Source organism: Barbus barbus, assembly GCF_936440315.1.
Source record: "Barbus barbus genome assembly, chromosome: 8".
Taxonomy (NCBI): domain Eukaryota; kingdom Metazoa; phylum Chordata; class Actinopteri; order Cypriniformes; family Cyprinidae; genus Barbus; species Barbus barbus.
The window spans coordinates 18,388,190-18,413,021 of NC_136736.1; the positions used below are offsets into that span (position 1 = coordinate 18,388,190).

At 46.1% G+C, this 24,832-nt stretch overlaps 1 protein-coding gene across 2 annotated transcripts in view; it reads right to left on the reverse strand.

Moving 5' to 3' along the window:
- The window catches only part of dnajb14 (DnaJ heat shock protein family (Hsp40) member B14), a 98,306-nt gene that overhangs the window by 62,930 nt on the left and 10,544 nt on the right, over nt 1-24,832 (reverse strand). The window contains exons 3-4 of one of the 2 annotated variants that reach the window (XM_079423489.1): nt 21,278-24,380; nt 12,825-14,968 (exon numbers count right to left, since the gene is read on the reverse strand). The exons of the other annotated variant lie outside the window; for it this stretch is intronic. Of the exons in view, the coding sequence (XP_079279615.1) occupies nt 14,960-14,968; nt 21,278-22,249 (981 nt within the window). The 5' untranslated portion in view covers nt 22,250-24,380 and the 3' untranslated portion in view covers nt 12,825-14,959. Of the gene's footprint in view, nt 1-12,824; nt 14,969-21,277; nt 24,381-24,832 lie in introns of those variants that run through there. 2 annotated transcript variants of the gene reach the window in all.

The following is a 24,832-nucleotide window of genomic DNA, read 5'->3' on the forward strand; positions in this document are numbered from 1 at the left end:
GGAGGCAGAGGTGGGTAGTAACGAGTTACATTTACTTCGTTACATTTACTTGAGTACATTTTTTGGGTAACTAATACTTTTAGAGTATATTTTAAAATGGGTACTTTTACTCTTACTCAAGTATATTTTTAGAGAAAAAACGGTACTTTTACTTCGTTACTGTGGGAGACTCTCCTCTCGTTACTGTATCTTAATGCAATACAACTTAAAAATGCTTCAGTTTATTCCAAACGCGCCGTCTACTTTTCTCTGGGCAATGAACGATGCCCATTCGCGAATGACTCATTCTTTTGAGTCGATTCTGTTTAAAGGCTTAATCAAACCAGTTGGCAAACCAGTGAATCGGTTCGCGAATCAGTTTGAATGATTCGTTCAGTTCCCTGCCGCACGCGCTGAGTCTCTGAAGCGGTTCTCACTCAGATAACAGAGAGTTTAAGAACATCAAGAGCGCTGAAGACGTGGCTTTGGATCTACAGTCAGTTGAAAGCAAATCTGCAAAGGCTTGTTTGCTAGAGCTATATGAAGATCTGTTATTAGATGAACACCACGTGTGCTGTCTACTGTTCCACAGGTATAGGCCACGATACCACTTTGACATTACCAGTTTGTTGTACATGTACCTTACATTAAATACAATGTATAATTTATACATTAAATAAGCTGTCACAGAGTATGAAATGAACACTCGCGGAACCCGCGTTAGCTCTGCGCAGCGGCGCGCGGCCTGTTCTAGACACAATTAATATTCATATTTTTACAATATTTAGCTTGCAAAAATATAGGCTACATTTGTTTACATTTTGCAGAACAGATCCGTCAATATGCATTTGTTTCGTTATGTTCAGAGCAGTAATGTGAGGCGTTTTCAGAGGTTTCAGTGTCAGAGGTTATAGGATAATACATAATTAATTTACTTTAAAATATCATTTAATTCAGTGATGCAAATCTGAATTTTCATCAGCTGTTACTCCAGTTTTCGGAGTCATATGATCCTTCAGAAATCATTATAATATATCGATTTATTACCAGTGTTGGAAACAGTTTTGCTGCTTAATATTTTTTGGAACCTGTGATATTTTGTTCAGTATTCTTTGATGAATAGAAAGCTAAAAAGAGCAGCACTGATAATAAATCAACATGATTTCTGAAGGATTATGTGACTCTGAAGACTGGGGTAGAGGCTGATGAAAATTCTGATTTGCATCACTGAAATAAATTACATTAAAATATATATATATATATATATTTTTTTTTTGAACGGCAGTGTGTGTGTGTGTGTATACACATACACATTACATAAATGTAATCTATATATCTAAATAAAAATAGACTATATTCAGTACCTATATGATCCAAAGTAACTAGTAACTAACTACTTGAGTAGTTTTTTTATCCGATACTTTTTTACTCTTACTCAAGTAACTATTCAGACGATTACTTTTACTTGAGTAAATATTTCTAGAAGTACTTTTACTTTTACTTGAGTACAGTTTTTGGGTACTCTACCCACCTCTGATAGGAGGTAAGGATAACAGGTAAGTAGAATTCTTGAGTATACTCAGCTAGAGTCTTGCCAGAGTAGGGTCCACGTAGTCGGTACGAGATCGGACGCTGGAGTGAATGTGGAGTCTGCTTAAATAGGTGGTTTGATGACTGTGGTGATGAGGTGCAGGTGCTCGTGATTAGTATTCAGGTGATACAGATCGTTGTGATTGTCTGATGGGGGAGCCTGGCCGATCTGTGACACACTCACACTCAAAATTATTATATTTGGAAGGTTTGGAAGGCTCCACTCATGTGCTAGGATTTTATAAATCTTTTAAAATTGCCATCAGATATTTTTTCAGCCTACTTTTTAAGGTAATTGTTTGGCCTTTAAACAATTCGCAGCAAGGTAGTGTGAAACAGAGCTGTAATAGTAAAGGCAAACACGAGCAAAGCAATGCCGGCATGTATTTGATCATCTGTGGCATTTTAGTTTTGCTGCCTGTTTTATTCACGGGCAATTCACCAAAGACTCATTTTAATCATCCTTTTATTATTGATCCACTGGGCATTTTATCAGAAAAACCACAACTATATTTCTTTGGATTTGGTTATGTCGCAGCCTTTACACGGATTTTGAATAATGGCAGAGCCCTGGTTTTTAAGCCAGCGTTCAAAATCACAAGGCGGCGTACAAATAGCTTGTCTTCAGCCAAAATATTGCTGCTACTGATGCTACTATCGGGAGATGTTCATTTGAATCCTGGATAGGGATGGGCGATATCTTATCGTTTGCGATATACCGTTGAAAATTCTCCTCACGATAAAAATTTGTCTCCTCACGATAATAACGATAAGTCTAGTTGATGACGTAGTTTTGTGCGCGCCCGATTCACTGTTCACGTGCGGAGTGAAAACAAGCATGGCGGAAGGCGGACGTGAGGCAGTGCGTTCACACCGGACGCGACTTGCGCGAATAAATCGCGCTATTCGCGCGTAGTTGGACGCGTGAACATTTTGGGTTTACTCGCTTCATTCGCGTGTGAAATTCACTGCACAACAGACGCAAATTCGCGTCATGGGCGGGGCTTCTGCCAGGCGCACATGTATGACTGCCACAGAGAGCATATGTATAGAATTTCGCTCTAAATGCTCAATTCGCGCTGCGTCATTCGCGCGAATTGCGCGGCAGGATGTCTATTCGCGTCTTTGCATTGACTTAACATGTAAATCACTCGCGCTTAACGCTTCATTCGCGTCTGGTGGGAACGCTCCATGAGGAGGAGCTTGTTGTTACGCGAGGAGCTAACGTTACTCCACAATTTGCAACTGGTTTGGTTACAGAAAATCAGATGAGGAGCAAACTACCGTAATATGCAAAGTGTACAGAAAAATGGTGGTTACAAAGAGTGGAAACACGTCCAATTTGAATTTGACATAAAAGATGCCATACTTTTAATAAAGTTAGAAAAATGCCATTACAAAGGTAAAAACAAAATTCCCTGTAAATCACTTTAAGGAGTCAAATATCACCTCGTAATGGGAAGGTTCATTTTTGATCAGAATTGTTGATTATTGATTTGAAGGTGCTGCTAAATTTTTGACCGTGCTCCTAAATATTTTAAATTAGAAGCACAAGCGCTCCTAAAAAGGAAAGTAAGCGTAGAGCCCTGAGAAATATTTCTCATGTATGTGACGAGCCCCAATTTTAAGTTTTCTTTTTTTAATTATTATTATTTTAAGTTGTTTCATTATCAGGAAAAAAAGTTTGCATCTGCATAACATAGTGAATTATTTTTAGCATGCAATGATACAAAATAAAATCAAATGTAATGAAGAAAAAAAAATGTAGACAAATAAGAATGATGTAGCCCACATCTCTTGAGCGTCTCACACAGCATGCGCGTGAACAGGCAAAATCTTGCTCTCTGCATGAATGCAACGCAGATGGCGACATAAGTTTGTTTGAAACACATAAAAAGTTTAGATAAGATAATAATATTAACAATGAACATTATATGACATTTAAAATAGTTTTGGCGATTAATTTCTAAAATGTTATGATATGGAAAGCCTGAAACAGATCACAGCAGTATAGCCATACACAGGCTTTCAGTCATCAGCAACGTGGTAAACGTGTGCCAGTAGCCTATGCATATGATTTAATATGAAGCGTGCGTAACGCATTATTATGGTTGATAAGAGCAATTAATGGAGATGAGCTGTTGATCATAATTAGCATGGCCATAAGTTGGCTGTGTACAGAAAGTTTCAAGTTAATTGCATTAATAATACTATATGAAATAAACTTAATCTTTAAAACTTATATATATATATATATATATATATATATATAGATTATGTATAAATATATATATATATATATATATATATATGTATAAATGTATATATATATATATATATATATATATATATATATATATATATATATATATATATATATATATATAAAATCGTCATTTGTATCGTTATCGCAATAAATACCTGAAATTATCGTGATACATTTTATAGGCCATATCGCCCATCCCTAATCCTGGACCACTTTCTCACTCAGAGCCTACCTCAACAGTGCATGATATCATTCAGACGCAGTCAGCATCACCTGCAGTGACACTCCAGTCCGTTATAACATCTAAAACATCTTCGTTACTCACCCTGGCTCCGATGCTGGAGAGTGTTTCTTCCGGTGGGGCTGCATGCGCCGCCCCTGGGTGTCGGTTGGTCGGAAGGGGTTCTCGTGGACGTGGTTCGCCGGGGGATGCATTGTTGAGTGGACGGGCGGGTCCGGCCGTCTCTGATGGAGATGCGGAGCCGGGTGGTAGTGAATCAACAGGTGCTCTGGAGGAGCAGGATGGACTCAAGCAGTGGCTAAAGTTACAAACTCCGGGCTCGGAGTGTCTGACGGGAGGGGCAGGAGCGGCGGCAGCGTTTGATCAGTCTGGGACTACTATCACGGACATTGGGGTGAGTTATGAACCTCACACTGATCTACGTACACCAGCTACAAACGATCGATTTCGTGACGGCCCGTCAATGACGGTGGAGAAAAGTCAACAAAGACCGAGTCCCGTGAGGGTCAAAACATGTGGAACAAATCATGCAATGCTGAAACAGAGTAAGTCAAGACTTTTTCAAACTGTTAATCATGCTAAAATCATCTGGAACTTTGAAACAAAACAAAATTGAAAAAAATTGGGAGGACATATAAATATAAGAAACATATTGCCGAAAATAAAGTAAAGTAAAGTAAAGTAAATAGACCAGATACATCATTTACTTATTGATTCTAATTTGGATTTCTTGTGTATATCTGAGACTTGGTTAAATCGAAATTTTCCTACTGATCTGATTAATATACCAGAATATACTTGTTATAGGTGAGATAGGGTCAAAGGAAGGGGAGGGGGTGTTTTAATTTATATTAGGGAGCATTTTAAAATTTTGGAACTTGATTTGAAAGTAAACATGGAGTGTTTGGGATTAAATGTAATTCTTTCTTCAAACATGAAATTTAATATAGTTGTGCTTTATAATCCTCCATGTTATGATGTGAAATTTTATAACGATTTGAGAAATTTTCTTGTTCTTGTTGACAATCGCTGTGAATGTATGATATTTGGGGATTTTAATATTAACTGGATTGTTAAAAGTGGTAAATTACAACTAAAGGCATCCATGGATAAATTTAAATTCAAACAGCTGATTGATAGACCCACTCGAATTACTAGAAAGAGTGAAACTCTTATAGACCTGATTTTCACCAACAGGCCAGAGAGAGTAACAAAAATATATAATCTCATTACTGGCCTTTCAGATCATAACATGACACTGATAGTGAGAAAGTTAACCAAAAAACGTTTAATTCACCATATTAAATCAGAAAATCCAATTATAACAACAGGAATTCCCAAATCTAGAGAAATAAATTTTGAACATGATTTAAAGGAAGTTAATTGGGAAAAGGTATTTCAAGAAACAGACTTGAATAATAGTATAAGCAATTTTAATTCTGTGTTACATGATCTAATAAGTAATCATACAAAAACTTGGAAAAAATTACCTAAGAAATACTCTTTACCATGGTTTAATAGTGACATCCTTCAGATCACTAAAAAGAGAGATATTGCTCTTAAAAAGTCTCTGTTAACAAAAACTATTACTGACCACCTTATTTAAACAGGCTTGAGGAATAAAGTAGTAGCAGAGTTGCGAAAGGCCAAGACTAATTATTTTTCTAAACTAATAGAAGAAGCTAGTGGAAATAGTTCTAAATTGTGGCAACATATAAATAGACTATCCAATTCAAGTAGAAAAAAACACTCACAAATAAGTGGTCTTAAAGTTTGTCATGATTTGATTCATGGTGACGAGGCTATTGCAAATACTTTTAATACTTTTTTTTATCTAATCTGTACAAGACTTAGCAAGTAATTTTAAGTGTATCGAGCCATCTCTTGAAAAAGCTGACAATGTCCATATAGGCTTATTCTGTATTAAAGAGGTATCTTGTGATAAAGTCAAAAAGGTGATTGTAAATATGAGTAACTCCAGGTCTAAAGACATTTACAACATGCATGCTGCATTAATTAAGAGATATGAAAGCTGTCTCTTAGAGCCAATTACTTATTTAGTAAATTTATCTATACAAACAAAAATTTTCCCAGAGAGCTGGAAAACAGCAATAATTGTACCAGTCTATAAATCAGGCGATAAGGAAGTAGCAGGTAATTATAGGCCTATTGCTATCCTTCCGGTAGTTTCTAAAATTCTGGAGAAAATTGTGGCAGAGCAACTATCGGAACATTTAGAGTCTAACCAGCTGCTTTATCCATTGCAGTTTGGATTTAGAGACAAATATTCAACAGAAACAGCTAACTGTTATCTGCTTGACAAAATTAAAGAAACACTGGATAAAGGAAATGTTGTCGGGGCAGTGTTTCTGGACCTAAAAAAGCATTTGACACTGTAAATCATAGTATCTTACTACATAAATTAAATCAATTTAAAATATCCTCTGAAGCCTTACAGTGGTTTAGGTCTTATTTGGGTGGGAGACAGCAATGTGTTAGGGTTAATGGGGTTAAGTCACATTTACATGCTAACAACATGGGAGTACCGCAAGGGTCTGTACTTGGCCCATTGCTGTTTACAATGTATATAAATGACCTACCAAAATGCTGTCCGGGGGTAAATTGTCAGATGTATGCGGACGACACAGTGGTTTATGTCTCTGCTAAAACACCAAGTCTGGCAGGTGGGCACCTGACAAAGGCATTACAGAATATCTCGACATGGCTGGAGTTATCTCATTTATCCCTTAATGTTAAAAAAAACGTTTCCATGTGTTTCTCTATACGAAATAGGCCTATAAGTAATATATTTGAGGTACAGATAAAAAATGAGGTAATAGAAGTAGTAAATGAAGTCAAGTATCTTGGAATTATTCTGGACAAAAATTTTAATTTTGATAATTACGTTAAGTATATCTGTAAGAAGGTCAAACCAACTATAAATTGCTTCCGTTTTATTAGAAGGGATTTGTCTTTGTTACATGTCAGTCCTTGTCTTGTGTTTCCCCTCCTCTCGTGTCCCTATTTGGCCATCCTCGTTCCTTTCCTCATTAGTTTAATTAGTCCCTAGCCCTGTGTTTGATTAGTCCACACCTGTTCCTTGTTTTCCTAGTGTTTAATAGCCCTGTGTTTCCTAGCCCCTGTGTCCGGTCATCACGTCAGATGTGTTCGTCTCTCCCCATGATCCCTGTTTGTCGGCTGGTTGATAATAAATGTGCTTATTGGAACTCCTACGTCTCCTCGCTCCTTGTTTCCCGAGAGGGAACGTGACAGATGACCGGACCTACAAAGTAAGCGGCGCTCCTTTTCCCCCATTTTGTTTTCCGTTTTTTGAAAGTTTTTTTGTTTGCTCCTTTTTTCCCGCTCCCTCCATGGCGATGGAGTTCGCCGCCCGCCTCCGCGCCCTGATACTCCGCGATCTCCCCTTCGTGGAGTACACGGAGGAGTTCTGCGAGCTGGCCGGGAAGGCGGAGCTGCACGACGCGGTCATCCTCCAGCTCTTCCGGCTCGGGGCCTGTCACCACCGCCCCATGAACCTCCCAGACACCACGGGATTGACCTGGAGGCTGGGGATATACCGGTGTCTGGGAGACTTCCGGGCCCGAGTCGAAGCTAGCCCGCCGTCGTCAGCGGCTCCCCCGAGCCCGCCGCCGCTCGCGCTTCCAGAGCGCCCCCGCGAACTCGCGCTTCCAGAGCGCCCCCGCGAACTCGCGCTTCCAGAGCGCCCCCGCGAACTCGCGCTTCCAGAGCGCCCCCGCGAACTCGCGCTTCCAGAGCGCCCCCGCGAACTCGCGCTTCCAGAGCGCCCCCGCGAACACGCGCTTCCCGAGCGCCCCCCCCGCGCCGGCTCCACGCACGTGCCCTCCAGTGCCGGCCCCACGCACGTGCCCTCCAGTGCCGGCCCCACGCACGTGCCCTCCAGTGCCGGCCCCACGCACGTGCCCTCCAGTGCCGGCTCCACGCACGTGCCCTCCAGTGCCGGCCCCACGCACGTGCCCTCCAGTGCCGGCCCCACGCACGTGCCCTCCAGTGCCGGCTCCACGCACGTGCCCTCCAGTGCCGGCTCCACGCACGTGCCCTCCAGTGCCGGCTCCACGCACGTGCCCTCCTGAGTTCCCGCTGGTTCCGTCCAGCCCTCCTGAGTTCCCGCTGGTTCCGTCCAGCCCTCCTGAGTTCCCGCTGGTTCCGTCCAGCCCTCCTGAGTTCCCGCTGGTTCCGTCCAGCCCTCCTGAGTTCCCGCTGGTTCCGTCCAGCCCTCCTGAGTTCCCGCTGGTCCCGTCCAGCCCTCCTGAGTTCCCGCTGGTCCCGTCCAGCCCACCTGAGTTCCCGCTGGTCCCGTCCAGCCCACCGGAGTTCCCGCTGGTCCCGTCCAGCCCACCTGAGTTCCCGCTGGTCCCGTCCAGCCCACCTGAGTTCCCGCTGGTCCCGTCCAGCCCACCTGAGTTCCCGCTGGTCCCGTCCAGCCCACCTGAGTTCCCGCTGGTCCCGTCCAGCCCAGCGCCTCCCGTGCGCCCTCTAATGTCCGCGCCGCAAGAGCGCCCTCAAGGGTCCGCGCCGCAAGAGCGCCCTCAAGGGTCCGCGCCGCAAGAGCGCCCTCAAGGGTCCGCGCCGCAAGAGCGCCCTCAAGGGTCCGCGCCGCAAGAGCGCCCTCCTGCGTCTCCGCTGGTCCCGTCCAGCGCTCCTTCGTCTCCGCTGGTTCTATCCAGCTTCGCGCCTCCCGTGCGCCCTCAAGTGTCTGCGCTGCAAGAGCGCCCTCAGGAGTCCGCGCTGCAAGAGCGCCCTCCTGCATCTACGCTGGTCCCGTCCAGCTCTCCTTCGTCTCCGCTGGTTCCGTCCAGCTCCGCGCCTCCCGTGCGCCCCCCAGTGCCCGCTCCTCCAGAGCGCCCCCCAGTGCCCGCTCCTCCAGAGCGCCCCCCAGTGCCCGCTCCTCCAGAGCGCCCTCTAGTGCCCGCTCCTCCAGAGCGCCCTCTAGTGCCCGCTCCTCCAGAGCGCCCTCTAGTGCCCGCTCCTCCAGAGCGCCCTCTAGTGCCCGCTCCTCCCGAGCGCCCCCAAGAGCCCTCTCCTCCAATGTGGGCCCCAGAGGGGAACTTTCCCAAAGAAATTTTGGGGGGGGGCCATATAGTCCCAGTCTGTGTGGCCAGGCCAAAGGCCAAGGCCACAAAGGACCCCGATCCACCAAGGCCTCCCGAATCTCCAGTCCTGCCATGGCCTCCCAAGGCTCCAGATCCGCCATGGCCTCCCGAATCTCCAGTCCTGCCATGGCCTCCCAAGGCTCCAGATCCGTCATGGCCTCCCGAATCTCCAGTCCTGCCATGGCCTCCCAAGGCTCCAGTCCTGCCATGGCCTCCCAAGGCTCCAGATCCGCCATGGCCTCCCAAGGCTCCAGATCCGCCATGGCCTCCCGAATCTCCAGTCCTGCCATGGCCTCCCAAGGCTCCAGATCCGCCATGGCCTCCCGAATCTCCAGTCCTGCCATGGCCTCCCAAGGCCCCTGATCCGCCCTGGAGGCTTCCCTGGTCTCCTCCCTGTCCGGGCCCTGCTCCAGCCTCCAGAGCGCCCGCCCCCCCCCGCCCGTGAGGTGTATGTTACGGTGCGGGACGCACCTTCCGGGAGGGGGGCGATATGTTACATGTCAGTCCTTGTCTTGTGTTTCCCCTCCTCTCGTGTCCCTATTTGGCCATCCTCGTTCCTTTCCTCATTAGTTTAATTAGTCCCTAGCCCTGTGTTTGATTAGTCCACACCTGTTCCTTGTTTTCCTAGTGTTTAATAGCCCTGTGTTTCCTAGCCCCTGTGTCCGGTCATCACGTCAGATGTGTTCGTCTCTCCCCATGATCCCTGTTTGTCGGCTGGTTGATAATAAATGTGCTTATTGGAACTCCTACGTCTCCTCGCTCCTTGTTTCCCGAGAGGGAACGTGACAGTCTTGTCACACTGCTAAACTATATATGCATTCAATGATATTCTCACATCTATCATACTGTATTACATCATGGTCACAAGCATCTCCATCTAAATTAAAACCAATTTTCTCAATTTACAAACAGGTAATAAAAATTATGGACAAGAAACCCATGAGATGGCATCATTGTGATGTTCTGAGAAAGCATAAGCTTTTGGGCTTTGAAAGTTTTATTGATTTTAATTACATTACAATGGTTTATAAATGTTTAAATAATCATGTCTCACCATCATTTTCTAAACTAGTAAGTAGGCGTCAAAGCACTTATCGGGCGAACACACGAGCCACTGTTAGAGGTGACTGTCTAGTCCCGAAGTGTAAGACCTCGTTTGGTCAGTCTGCTTTCTCAGTAAAGGGGCCAAATCTCTGGAATGCTTTACCCACTGATTTAAAACTAGAGACCAACGGAAATGTTTTTAAAAGAGGACTTAAACAATGGCTAAAAGTAAAGCAACAGTGCTCACATGAATTGCCTACTATTAATAGTCTTTGATTCTGATGTTTTTTTTTTTTTTTCTCTTCTTCTTTCTTTTTCTTGTATTGTATATTTGATATTGTATTTTTTTGTTGTTAAAAGCCTCCCGTGGACAGGTGTTGACAATTAGCATGTGTGCTATAACACTCATACTAATACATATGGTTTGTCCTATGTCATTGTATGTCCATGTCAAATAAAAGATCAATCAATCAATCAATTTCGTTTAGTTTTTTTATCAAGCTAATTTAGAAAAACGTTTGGAGCATTTTTGTTCGTTAAATAGCCTATAAGTTTTTGTTTTTTTAAAGTAACGACCAAGCGGCCAGTGGCATGAGCTGATCATAGCCTATGTTTGATAAATTTAGCCTTTTCATATCATCACGACTTGCCTAAAATAAAATCTATAGATATACTAAAACAGCTAAAATATATAACAATGTTTAAACATTAAACCTGCGCTATAATAATAATGTGCACTAGCCTATATCTAAGTTTGTGCGGAGAGTGGAAGCTAAAGCGCGCTCTGCAGGACACCAGCGCAAACACTTGGATTTTTCCCGCGACGTAACAACAATAATACCAGGGAGGGGGGGTGGGCGCCCTGGAGGCTGGAGCAGAACCTGGACAGGACAGGGAAGGCGGATCAGGAGCCTTAGGAGGCCAGGGCAGGACTGGAGGCTCGGGAGACCATGGCGGATCCGGAGACTCGGGAGGCCGTGGTGGATCAGGAGCCTTGGGAGGCCATGGCGGATCAGGAGACTCGGGGGGCCATGGCGGATCAGGAGACTCGGGGGGCCATGGCGGATCAGGAGACTCGGGGGGCCATGGCGGATCAGGAGACTCGGGGGGCCATGGCGGATCAGGAGACTCGGGGAGCCATGGCGGATCAGGAGGCTTGGGATGCCATGGCGGACCAGGAGGCTTGGGCAGCCGTGGCGGATCAGGACACTCGGGAGCCATGGCGGGACAGGAGGCTTGGGCAGCCATGGCAGATCAGGGAGCTTGGGCAGCCATGGCCATATTTTTCGGGAAGCCCAAAGGGATTCATGAGGCCATGAGAAATGAGCCATAGTGGCCCTGACAAATGTCCCTAGCAAGGCCACTATGGCTACTAGGATTACAAGTATATAGCGCCCCCCCCAAAATTTCTTTGGGAATGTTCCCCATAAGGGGTCTCCAGCGGGAACTCAGGTGGGCTGGACGGGACCAGCGGGAACTCAGGTGGGCTGGACGGGACCAGCGGGAACTCAGGGGAGCACTTGCGAGGTGCAGGAATTGGTGGGCGCAGACGAGGAGCAGGCAATGGAAGGCACTGGCGAGGAGCTGGCACTGGAGGGCGCTTGCGAGGAGCAGGCACTGATGAGAAGAAGACATTGGAGAAAGAACGGGAGCCGAGAACTCCGGGGGAAGAGCCTCATCCATTAGCCCCTCGTTCTGCGTTGGAGGAGCCTGAGTGTGAGTGGGCAGTGGAATCATCGCCATCTCCAACGGCGCAACGTTCATCGCCGGTTGCGGCGGATTCCTCATCGCCGCTGACGGAACATACTTCGCCGGGGATGGCGGAATTTTCTCCGTTGTGGGCGGCGGAATCATCCCCATCCCCAACGGCGCAACGTTCATCGCCGGGTGCGGCGGATTCCTCATCGCCGCTGACGGAACATACTTCGCCGTGGGTGGTGGAAACAGGTGGATCGGCAACGACCCTCCGTTGCGGGGAACCAAAACCAGCCGCCTCCTCATTTTCGGTTAAGGTCCGATCTTCTGTAACGGATCGGGTCGGACACAGAAGGTAAGTGAAATCACAAGGTGTTTATTTACAAGGTGAACAGCAATCAGCAATCGTGAAGATTCTTCGGACTTGGTGAGTATCAATCCGTGAGGTTAAAGTAAGAGGAATGTCAGTCACAATAAGTCTCTCTGTCTTGACAGATCATAGAGATTGGCAGCGTCAGAGCGGCAGAGACACACGAGGATTCAACCAAGCCACCGGGGACAGACGAGGAGGATGACTGGAAGAGGACAAGGCAGAAGGTAAGTAAGGACAGGTAAGTATTCACAGGTATCTATACTCAGCTTTTAGGGAAGCAGAGACGGTCCATGTAGCAATCCTGACAGGCAGTGTAGTGCTGTAACGTCACTTCAAGATCGGACGAAGTAGTGAGCTGAGGGAAGTGCTTTTATGAGTGTGGTGATTGGAGATTGATGAGGTGCAGGTGCGGGTGATGATTGGAGATAAACAGGTGACAGTGATGAGTGACGGGGAAGACGGGCCATTCTGTGACAACACGGTAGTTTTTTTTTTTTTTTTTTTGATAAAGGTAAGAGTAATACATCATTCGGAAATGTAAAGGGTCAACTTGTATTTGTGTGCACTCACAATACCAACAAAAGGTAGTTCTTTTATAAAACAAAGAAAACAAACATGATGTGCTTTCTGCCATCTTGAACAGGAGCGCTTCACAAAAATGAACCGAAGCTGAGCGAATACATGCCTCACAGACATGATAAATATATCTATAGAAAGCTTTAAATTATTACTTAACTAAATAAGAAAATCGAAAACAAAAACTCTTATTATAATCTTAATCATAATCAATAAAGATGCATTTCTCTCTAAAGGCGCGTCTAATGAGGAGACGGCGAGTCAGGATCAGCAACTTCATCCTTGCGACACAGACTCAGAAAACATTAGTTTATTAGTAAATAATTAAAATATCTCCTTACTATTTCCCGCAGACACATTCATGGTTATGTTTGCGTGCATTTCAACGCAGAACTATTCAGCTGCGCTGAAGTCACTTGCGCACGCTGCTGCTGTGGGACACTAAACACCATCGAGCTGCTCTCAGTCACGGCAGCACGGTCTCGTGTTGTTTCCACCAGCGCGGCATTTTTTTCCATTTGTTTTCCATTTTTTTCATCACTAATCGATGGATGTCTAAAATATAAAAATAAGGAGAAACCCAAAACAGGCCCGAGGCCCGGCCCGGGTCTGAACTATGATGTAAAAATTGGCCCGAAGCCCGGCTAGAGGCATAAAAAAGTCGGGGGCCGAGATGCAGGGCCCTAGGCTTATTAGACATTTCCACTCCCTATAATATTTATCAAATTATATTTAGCCATTATGAATGACAGTAATAAAAGTTAATTTTATCTGCATCTCAACTACCCAGACAGCACAAGTAAATCTGTAAGACGTCTGCTAAAGATCTACGATGGTTCTCGAAGTCAGAAAAGTTATAACAATGTTAGAAGAATGTTGTCCATATATTTTCACTGCAAAACAATAATAAATGCAGCAAATATCGCAAATTATGAGAAAAGCCGCAGCAAAATCAGTCATTTTAGGCTGCAAAAATCAGAAAAAAAGTCTTGCAAAATCCTGGAGGGACTGAGTTATCACGATTAGAAGATCTGGCATCTTTCAAATCATCTCAGATGTATTAAGCGAGGTACGAAGAACGGGCCCCAGGTTTTACCCATTTGTCAGCAAGTTGTTTGCAATCATTTAAAATGTAAAAATATTTAGTATGACCACCTTTTCTTTTATGTATTTTAACCTGTTAACGTTTGCCAGAGCGACGGCGCACTGAAGCATTTTTTCCCCCACTAGTTTAATGTTTATGAATGAATTTAACGTGAAAGAATATCATTAATCTTGACAAACTATATATCATTCTGAAGGTCTAAGCCTCAAGCATTGACGACAGATCGCTGTTTTCCGATGGAAAGCTTATAAGGAATGTATTTGCTACATTTGTGTAAGCAGTACACATCAAAACATGCAGAATAAAAAAGCAGTACGTACCAGATTCATTGTAATAACGAGTCACAAACGTGTCCTCTGCTGAAATCCCGGTTTAGTTAGAGAGGTAAGGGTCCACAGAACAACATCCCAGCGAGCACTTTTAGTCCAGCGAAACAATGACGTTGTAATAAGGATGAATATTCCTTTGTTTACATTTCATTTCATCGGGAGAGTTATTGTTCGCGTCCGTTATGGAATAAATTACGCTCAAAAACAGCGTCTTGGTGGTAAAAAACAACACGGTGTTGTAGCATACAGTTTCACAAACAGAATGAGACCGTCCACAGAAAAAAAAGTCCTAGAAAAGCGGAATATAGTTTATTTGAATTTGGCGCTCTCTCCTGAAAGCATGACGCACGCTGTGACGCAGCTGTCATCTGAGCGGGGCGTAACTTAGCGATCTGCTTTTTACATAAAAAACTTTTTTTTTTTCTTCTACATTTTTTATATGTGTGTGTGGGGAATGTGGCCGTATCTGCATGATTATCATATGTATGGACGGACATCAGCGTGTTTATTACCGACTCTATGACGGCTATCATTGTGATTCAATGATCAGCTATTATTGATTATAGATTCAAGATTTTTATTTGTCACATACACAATTATACAGGGTAAAACCAGCAGTGAAATGTAGGTCAGGTCCGCTCCAAGGACAGTGCAATTATAAAGTATACAGATATTAAGAAAAAGAAAAGTAGAAAAAATAAGAGAATAAGATAATAAGATAAAAAATATAAATATAAATATAAATGTGCAGGTCAGTATGTTGTTGACTTAAATAGTAATAAGAGGAATGTGCAAAAAGTTGTCCAGTGTATTTAAATAGCAGCAATATGAGGTAGAGAAAAATTATGAATAGATATTGATATGGTGATATTTACATGGAGTCATTTGATGTTATGACACAGAGTAAGAGTTTAGGAGCCTGATGGCCTGGGGGAAGAAGCTCCTCCTAAGTCTCTCAGTTTTTGCCATCAGGCTACGGAAGCGCTTACCAGATGGAAGCAAAGTGAATAGACGGTTACCAGGGTGATTTGAGTCCTTGATTATTTTGACAGCTCTATTTTTGCAGCGTTTGAGGTAGATGTCCTGCAGAGAGGGAAGAGTAGACCCTGAGATGCACTCAGCTAAGCGCACAACTCTTTGACGTCAGATGAACTCGCCCGGAACATGTCCCAGTCGACGTCATCAAGAGCCACCTGCAGCATAGTCTCTGAGTGGGAGGACCAGCGCGTCACTACTCTCTGCACCGGAGGTTCCTGAATGAGCCTTTGTGTGTATTCCGGTGTTAGGAAAATGGCGGCATGGTCCGATTTGCCAAAAGCCGGTAGTGAGTGGGCTTTGTAGGCATTCTTGAACTGAGTGTAGCAATGATCCAGTGTGTTTGGTCCTCTAGTTGGACAGGATACGTGTTGATTAAAGTTATATTATAGCCCATCTGTATGATTATCATCTGTATGGAAGCACATCAGCGTGCGATTACTGACTGTATGACCATGCCATGAATATGTATAATGACTAAAATAGTTGGTATAATTCTGCAATACTGCAATTCCGGTGGTTATTTTTCCTCAAACAGAGGGGCTGGGGGGACTATAAATATTTTCAGAAAAAATATTGCTGGAATCTCATTTTTCATGGTATCAATTCAAATTTGAAATATAAACTCATGAGACACGTGGCTTTCAACCCATTACTTTTCTGGATTGCTCCAGGACTTATTTCATGTATTTGTATATGAAATAAAAAAAACATTCAGTGTGGAAAAACATTTTTCAAGACACGTCAGTGTCTATAAGAACTGCCCAAACAACTGTCCCCACTATCTTCAAAACCTCCACCATCGTAACAGTACCGAAACACTCCACTGCCTCGGTCCCTAATGACTTCCGTCCTGTTGCACTCACCTCCATCATTGCCAAGTGTTTTGAGAAACTGGTTGCATCCCACCTAAAATCCTGTCTCCCTGCTACACTGGACCCATTCCAATTTGCCTATCGCCACAATAGGTCAACAGAGGACGCCATCTCAACAGCGCTTCACTCTGCCCTCACCCACCTGGACAGTCAAAACACACATGTGAGAATGCTGTTCATAGATTTCAGTTCTGCATTCAATACTGTAATCCCCTCCAAGCTGATCTCCAAGCTCAGCCAGCTTGGAATCAGCACACCCATCTGCAATTGGATTCTAGATTTTCTGACTAACAGACCTCAGTCCGTTAAGTTAGATAACCTCTCCTCCTCCATCATCACCCTGAACACCGGCGTGCCACAGGGCTGCGTACTGAGCCCTCTCTTGTACTCCCTCTTCACCCATGACTGTGTTCCTGTTTATGGCTCCAACACCATCATCAAATTTGCAGATGACACCACGGTGGTAGGCCTGATCAAGGATGACGATGAGTCAGCCTACAGGGATGAGGTGCAGCACCTGGCTGTGTGGTGTGCCACCAATAATCTACAACTAAACACCCAGAAGACAAAGGAGATCATTGTGGACTTCAGGCGGACTAGGAGTCATGCACACACACCCATCTACATCAACGGAGCTGTAGTGGAGCGTGTGTCGAGTTTCAAGTTCCTTGGCATCCACATCTCTGATGACCTCACCTGGTCCCATAACACCTCCACTCTGGTCAAAAAGGCACAGCAGCGCCTTTACTTCTTAAGGAGCCTTAAGAAAGTTCACCTGAATCCCAGGATCCTTGTGGAATTCTACCGCTGTACCACTGAAAGCATACTCACGAACTGCATCTCAGTATGGTACAGCAATTGCTCCGCATCTGACCGCAAAGCACTCCAGCGGGTGGTGAAAACTGCTCAACGGATCACCGGCACCCAGTTAACTTCCATTGAGAACATTTATCATAAGCGCTGTCTGGGCAGGGCAAGAAACATCATCAAGGATGCCTCTCACCCCAACCATGGACTTTTCACCCTCCTTCCATCCGGCAGGCGTTACAGGTGCCTACGCTCTCGCACTAGTAGGCTCAGGAAGAGCTTCTTCCCCGAGGCTGTAACACTTCTGAACGCCACACCACCAATCTAACCTGCACCTGCTTATTACTGCATGTAATGAACTGGTCAGACACAGCAGGTTAGTAGAATAACAAAAGTGTTTATTAGGGAAGACTCGAATCCGAAGAACTGCGGGGTTCGTCTTCTTGATAGGAGAGTTAATGTCAATGGGATACAGGAGACCCGGGAGCAGGGATTAACTCAGTCTATGTTTTCTTGATAGGTATGTGGGTAGCGGGAACCTCCAGCGTACAAGGGAGTGCTCAGTGTACCGTGATGCGTGTCCAGTGATCTGCAACCACAACAGTGTCCGTCGTCTGGCGTCAGGATCTGAGGATGAGGAAGATGAAGAGGAGCAGAACAAGAGGTAAGTTTCAACAGGTAAGTATCGTCAGGTAGTATACTCAGCTGTGAGTCTTGAGAGCGTCGGTCCTTGTGGTTTACAACAAGATTGGACACTGTTGTGATTGAGGAGAGTGCTTTTAAGAGTGTGGTGATTGTTAGCTGATGAGGTGCAGGTGCGGGTGATTAGAACTCTGGTGAAGTGGATCGTGGCAATTGGTTGGGAGGAGAGCCTGGCCGTTCTCTGACAGTACCCCCCTCTCCACGGCCCGCTCTTGAGGGCCGACCCCGGCGTCGTGGTGGTCTACCTCGTCCTCGAGGAGCAGGGCGATCAGGATGGTTGGAGTGAAATTCACCTAACAGAGCCGGGTCAAGTATATCATCCCTGGGAACCCATGCGCGTTCCTCGGGGCCGTACCCCTCCCAGTCGACTAGATATTCTAGTTGTCCACCACGACGCCGGGAATCCAAAATCTCCTGGACTTTATAGATGGCACCGTCGTCAATGATGAGAGGGAGAGGGGGTTCCTCGACCGGACCAGGCTCTGGGTAGACAGAAGGAAAATATGGTTTGAGGAGTGAGACATGGAATGTGGGGTGGATCTTGTATTGTGCAGGTAGTTGCAGTTTGAAGGTTACCGGATTGACCTGTTCCAGAATGGTAAAGGGGCCAACGAATCTGGGACTAAGCTTGCGGCAAGGCAGGCGCAGCCTGACGTCCCGTGTGGAGAGCCAAACCTTTTGTCCTGGATGGTAATCAGGTGGAGTCGAGCGACGAGCATCGGCGGAGATCTTTTGCCTGCGCACTGCCTGCTGAAGATGGTGGTGAGCAGAGGCCCAGACTCCCTCGCTCTCCCGGAACCAGTGATCGACAGAGGGTACGTCAGAAGGTTCCCCAGACCATGGGAACAGGGGAGGCTGGTAACCGAGTACGCACTGGAAGGGAGTGAGACCAGTGGATCCTTGTCGAAGGGAGTTTTGGGCGTACTCGGCCCAGCCTAGGAACTGGCTCCAGGAGTTCTGGCGACCGTGACAGAAGGTTCTCAGGAATCTCCCTATTTCCTGGATTTTGCGTTCAGTCTGCCCGTTGGATTGAGGATGGTATCCAGAGGTTAAACTGACGGTCACACCTAGGAGAGAGAAGAATGCTTTCCATACCCGTGATATGAACTGTGGTCCTCTGTCGGAGACGATGTCTTCCGGGATTCCAAAGTAGCGGAAGACGTGGTTGAAGAGTAACTCGGCAGTTTGTATGGCAGTGGGTAGTCCTGGGAGAGGAAGGAGTCTACAGAATTTGGAGAAGCGATCAATGATGACTAAAATGCAGGTATTTTTATCAGAGAGTGGTAAGTCAGTAATGAAGTCTACTCCTAGGTGTGACCATGGACGATTTGGAATGGGTAGTGGTAACAGTTTGCCAGCAGGGAGATGGTGTGAGCTCTTGGATATTGCGCAGTCGGGGCAGCCCGGAACGAACCTTCTCACATCCCTTGCCATGTTTGGCCACCAGAAGCGATCGCTTAGCAGCGAGAGAGTTGCGTTGGCCCCTGGGTGGCCTGTACCAAGGGATGTATGAGAGGAGTGCGTTGAGTCCGGGGTACATACTGGCGATTAGGGGGACAGCCCGGCGGATTGGCAGGAGGAGTATCGGAGACAACTGGAGGAGAGGTCCACACAATGGGGCTGGAAATAATGTTGGTAGGGAGAATCCCCTCGGGCTCGGGATGTGAGAAGGTTCAAATCCTCCGCGGAGGTGAGAGCAGATCCGTTGCTGGCCGACGAGTTAAACATCTTCTACGGCCGCTTCGATGGCAACGGCGGTGGCGCGTTTCTGCCGACCAGCGCGTCTGGAAGCAGCAGGCAGAGCAGCGATGATCCTGTAATCACCGTGTCGGAGGATGAGGTTCGGAGGGCGCTAAAGAGAGTGAACGTCAGGAAAACAGCCGGACCTGATGGGATAACCGGCCGTGTTCTGAGGTCCTGCGCCGATCAGCTCGCTGGTTTGTTCACTTCTATCTTTAATGAGTCCCTTACTACCGCCGTGGTTCCCACCTCATTCAAAAAATCCATCATTATCCCTGTGCCAAAGAACAATAAACCCTCTTGCCTGAATGACTATCGCCCAGTTGCCCTCACATCTATAGTCATGAAGGTTTTTGAGAGACTTGTAAAGAGCCACATTTGCTCCTCCATCCCTGATACTCTGGACCCTCTTCAGTTTGCCTATCGCCCAAACAGATCCACGGACGATGCCATTTCTCACGTTCTCCACTCTTCCCTCACACACTTGGATAGCAACAATGGAAATTATGTAAGGCTGCTATTCATTGACTATAGCTCAGCTTTCAACACTATAGTCCCCATCAAACTGGCATCTAAACTCACAGACCTCGGCCTAAACTCCTCACTCTGTGACTGGATTCAAGACTTCCTCACCGGCAGACCTCAAGTGGTGAAAGTTGGCCAGTTCACCTCAAACTCCATCACTCTGAACATAGGAGCCCCACAGGGCTGTGTCCTGAGTCCCCTGCTCTACTCTCTCTACACGCATGACTGCGTGTCCTCTCACAGCTCCACATCTATTGTCAAATTCGCTGATGATACTGTGGTTCTGGGCCTCATCTCCAACAACGATGAGACCGCATACTTGGACGAGGTAGAGAGACTCACATCATGGTGCCAGGACAACTGTCTCTCTCTGAATGTGAGCAAAACTAAAGAGCTGATCATGGACTTCAGGAAGAGACAGCAGCAGCCCTACACACCTCTTATGATCAGTGGGACCCCTGTGGAGAGGGTGAGTAGCTTCAAGTACCTCGGTGTAAACATCTCCGAGAACCTGACTTGGACTACACACATCCAAACTCAGGTAAAGAAAGCCAGGCAAAGACTGTACCATCTGCGACAGCTGAGGAAATTCAGGGTCTCACCAGCAATCCTGAAAACTTTCTATTCAGGGACCATAGAAAGTGTATTGACTCAGTGCATCTCAGTGTGGTATGGAAACAGCTCCAATCAGGACTGCAAAGCACTACAGAGAGTTGTGCGCTTAGCTGAGCGCATCTCAGGGTCTGCTCTCCCCTCTCTGCAGGACATCTACCTCAAACGCTGCAAAAATAGAGCTGTCAAAATAATCAAGGACTCAAATCACCCTGGTAACCAGCTATTCACTTTGCTTCCTTCTGGTAAGCGCTTCCGTAGCCTGATGGCAAAAACTGAGAGACTTAGGAGGAGCTTCTTCCCCCAGGCCATCAGGCTCCTAAACTCTAACTCTGTGTCATAACATCACTTGACTCCATGTAAATATCACCATATCAATAAGCTATTCATAATTTTTCTCTACCTCATATTGCTGCTATTATATACCCTGTACAACTTTTTTGCACATTATTTTGCACATTCCTCTTAGTACTATTTAAGTCAACAACATACTGACCTGCACATTTATATTTATATTTTTTATCTATCTTTTTATTTTATTCTTTTTATTTTATTTTATTTTTTTCTACTTTTCTTCTCTTAATATTTGTATACTTTATAATTGCACTGTCCTTGGAGCGGACCTGACCTACATTTCACTGCTGGTTATACTCTGTATAATTGTGTATGTGACGAATAAAACTCTTGAAATCTTGAAATCTCATCCGAGACCTCTTCTTGTGAGTGAACCCGGGACAGGGCATCAGCCTTGATGTTACGAGGACCTGGACGGTAGGAAATTTTGAAATCAAATCTAGTGAAGAACAGCGCCCAACGCGCTTGGCGAGGATTGAGCCTCTTGGCATCTCGCAAATACTCTAGATTTTTGTGATCCGTTAAAACTAGGAAGGGGTGGTTGGCTCCCTCCAACCAGTGTCTCCATTCTTCCAAAGCTAATTTGATAGCTAGCAACTCACGGTTCCCGATGTCGTAATTCCTCTCCGCTGGGCTGAGTTTTTTAGAAAAGAAGGCACATGGATGGAGTTTCGGAGGGGTCCCCTGCTGCTGTGAGAGGACCGCACCTACTCCAGTAGTAGAGGCATCCACCTCTACTGTGAAGGGTAAATTTGGCTCGGGATGGACTAGGAGTGGTGCGGTCGTAAAGGCCTCCTTAAGGCGGTTGAAGGCTTTGGTCGCATGATGGTCCCAATGGAGAGACTTTTTACCTCCCTTCAGGAGGTCAGTGAGGGGACTGGTTATTGTGCTGTAGTTACTGATAAAGCGACGATAAAAGTTAGAAAACCCTAAAAATCTCTGTAGTTCCTTGATTGTAGTTGGTTGGGGCCAAGAGGTGATGGCTTCCACCTTCCCCTTGTCCATGCGAATGCCACCATGACTGATGATGTATCCCAGGAAATGAACAGTAGTTTGATGAAATTGGCATTTTTCGGCTTTCAGATACAACTGGAACTTACGTAGTTGCTGGAGGACCTCCGCAACGTGTTGGCGATGTTCGGCCAGGCTCCGGGAGTAGATTAATATGTCATCAATGTAGACCAACACAAACCGGTGAAGGAACTCCCGGAGCACCTCATGCATAAACCCTTGGAACACTGAAGGGGCGTTGACAAGGCCATAGGGCATGACCCGATATTCGTAGTGGCCAGTAGGGGTCACAAAAGCGGTTTTCCATTCATCCCCCTCCCTGATACGAATGAGGTTATACGCGCTGCGGAGGTCCAATTTGGTGATGATGGTGGCACCGCGGAGTTGTTCCAAGGCTGCTGGGACAAGAGGAAGGGGATAGCGAAATTTGACAGTTATCTGGTTGAGCTTACGGTAATCGATACAGGGACGTAGACCTCCATCTTTCTTTGCCACAAAGAAAAAGCTGGAAGCAGCAGGGACGTGGATGGTACTATATAGCCTTGCTGGAGGGCTTCCTCGATGTACTCCTCCATGGCCTTCTGTTCAGGTAGTGAGAGGGGGTAGATTTTTCCTCGTGGTACAGACTCACCCGGAACCAGGTCAATAGCACAGTCCCATGGCCGATGAGGTGGAAGTCTGGCAGCTCTCTTGGGGCAGAAAGCGTCACTGTATGAAGAATACTCAGAAGGGATATCCACGGATCGTTGATCCACGGGACTCTCGATAGTGGTAGCTTGTAGGGGTTAGTGAAACGGGTTCCCGACGAGTAGGTCGAGGTAGGTACGGGAAACATTGAGGGAAACAGGAAGAACCCCACTTTAACACCTCGCCAGACTTCCAAGATAATATTGGATTGTGTCTCACCAGCCAGGGCAGACCCAAGATGACATCAACGGTGTACCAACAGGTGGATGAATTCTTGATGGAGTTGCCCTACGCGAAGCTGCAACGGTCCAACACAATTCTCAACTAGATTGGGAGTGAGTGGCATACCGGTTATGGTCTGGATCTGGTAAGTGGTCTTTGTCGAGGAGGTCGGGAGGTTGAGCCTTCGACAGAGATCTCCGGAGATGAAGTTCCCTGCAGAGCCGGAGTCGAGGAGGATGGTAACTGGTAGTAGAGTGGAGTCGATTATCAGATGTGCACTGGAAGTTAAAGGCTTCATCTTAGGAAAGGTAGGTTGGATGCCACTCACCGCAAGTCTAGTAGGACGTTGTGGGCATGAGGAGATTCGGTGGTCTGGGTCACCACAGTACAGACATAGTCTGTTAGCGATTCTTCTTTGTCGTTCAGAAGGGGATAAGCGAAACATGTCTGTCTGCATGGGTTCAGGTGAGTTTCTGGCCTCTGGCTGGGAAGTTGGAGGAGTAGCAATGGCAGATGTTGAGGGAGTATCAGAAATACATGCCTTCATACGGTTTGAGCAGCGGATGGCGAGCTGAATAAATTTCTCGAGCCCATAAGTATCATCATATGCAGCGAGGTGTAAGTTCAACCGGGGGTTTAAACCTTGTCGGAAAGCGGTAATTAGTGCAGGCTCATTCCAACCGCTCGCGGCTGCCAGGGTGCGGAATTTCAGAGCGTGTTGATGGATAGTCGATGAGCCTTGACGTAACCTATATAACTTTTCGCCTACTGAGGAATCCCCCGGTGAGCTGCTAAATACTTCCCTGAAGTAGGCGAGAAATTGGGCATAGGAATGTGTTGCGGGACCGGCTTGGCTCAGGATCGATTCGGCCCAACTGAGGGCTGGTCCCTGGAGTGAAGTGATCACAAATGCAATTTTAGCTTGATCGGAGGTGAACATCTGAGGATGTAGATCAATAGTTAGAGAGCACTGTAACAGAAAGCCATTGCACTCCTCGGGATCACCTGAGAACGGCGCTGGTCGGGCCATGAGACTGGCGAACATGATCGGCGAAGAAGAGCTGGATGCGGAAGTGGCTGGAGAGGGTGCAGGAGCTGGTGCGGGAGGAGAGGCGGAATGAGTGAGGATCCTCTTGAGTGTGTCGACGAGTTCCTGGAAGGGATCAGCTGTACTCATGACGTTGCTGTCCTGGTCCGATCTTCTGTAATGAACTGGTCAGACACAGCAGGTTAGTAGAATAACAAAAGTGTTTATTAGGGAAGACTCGAATCCGAAGAACTGCGGGGTTCGTCTTCTTGATAGGAGAGTTAATGTCAATGGGATACAGGAGACCCGGGAGCAGGGATTAACTCAGTCTATGTTTTCTTGATAGGTATGTGGGTAGCGGGAACCTCCAGCGTACAAGGGAGTGCTCAGTGTACCGTGATGCGTGTCCAGTGATCTGCAACCACAACAGTGTCCGTCGTCTGGCGTCAGGATCTGAGGATAAGGAAGATGAAGAGGAGCAGAACAAGAGGTAAGTTTCAACAGGTAAGTATCGTCAGGTAGTATACTCAGCTGTGAGTCTTGAGAGCGTCGGTCCTTGTGGTTTACAACAAGATCGGACACTGTTGTGATTGAGGAGAGTGCTTTTAAGAGTGTGGTGATTGTTAGCTGATGAGGTGCAGGTGCGGGTGATTAGAACTCTGGTGAAGTGGATCGTGGCAATTGGTTGGGAGGAGAGCCTGGCCGTTCTCTGACACTGCACTGGTCACAGTACTTTACACACATGCATTTGCACTACTCATATTTTGCACAGACTGCACATTGTTAAAGTTATTACACTATAAACTGTCTAAAGTTGTTACTGTACAAGCACAGTAAACTATTTCTATAAAATATTGCACTACTGCTATTTTGCATAGAATACATTGTTCTATCAATACTTTGCA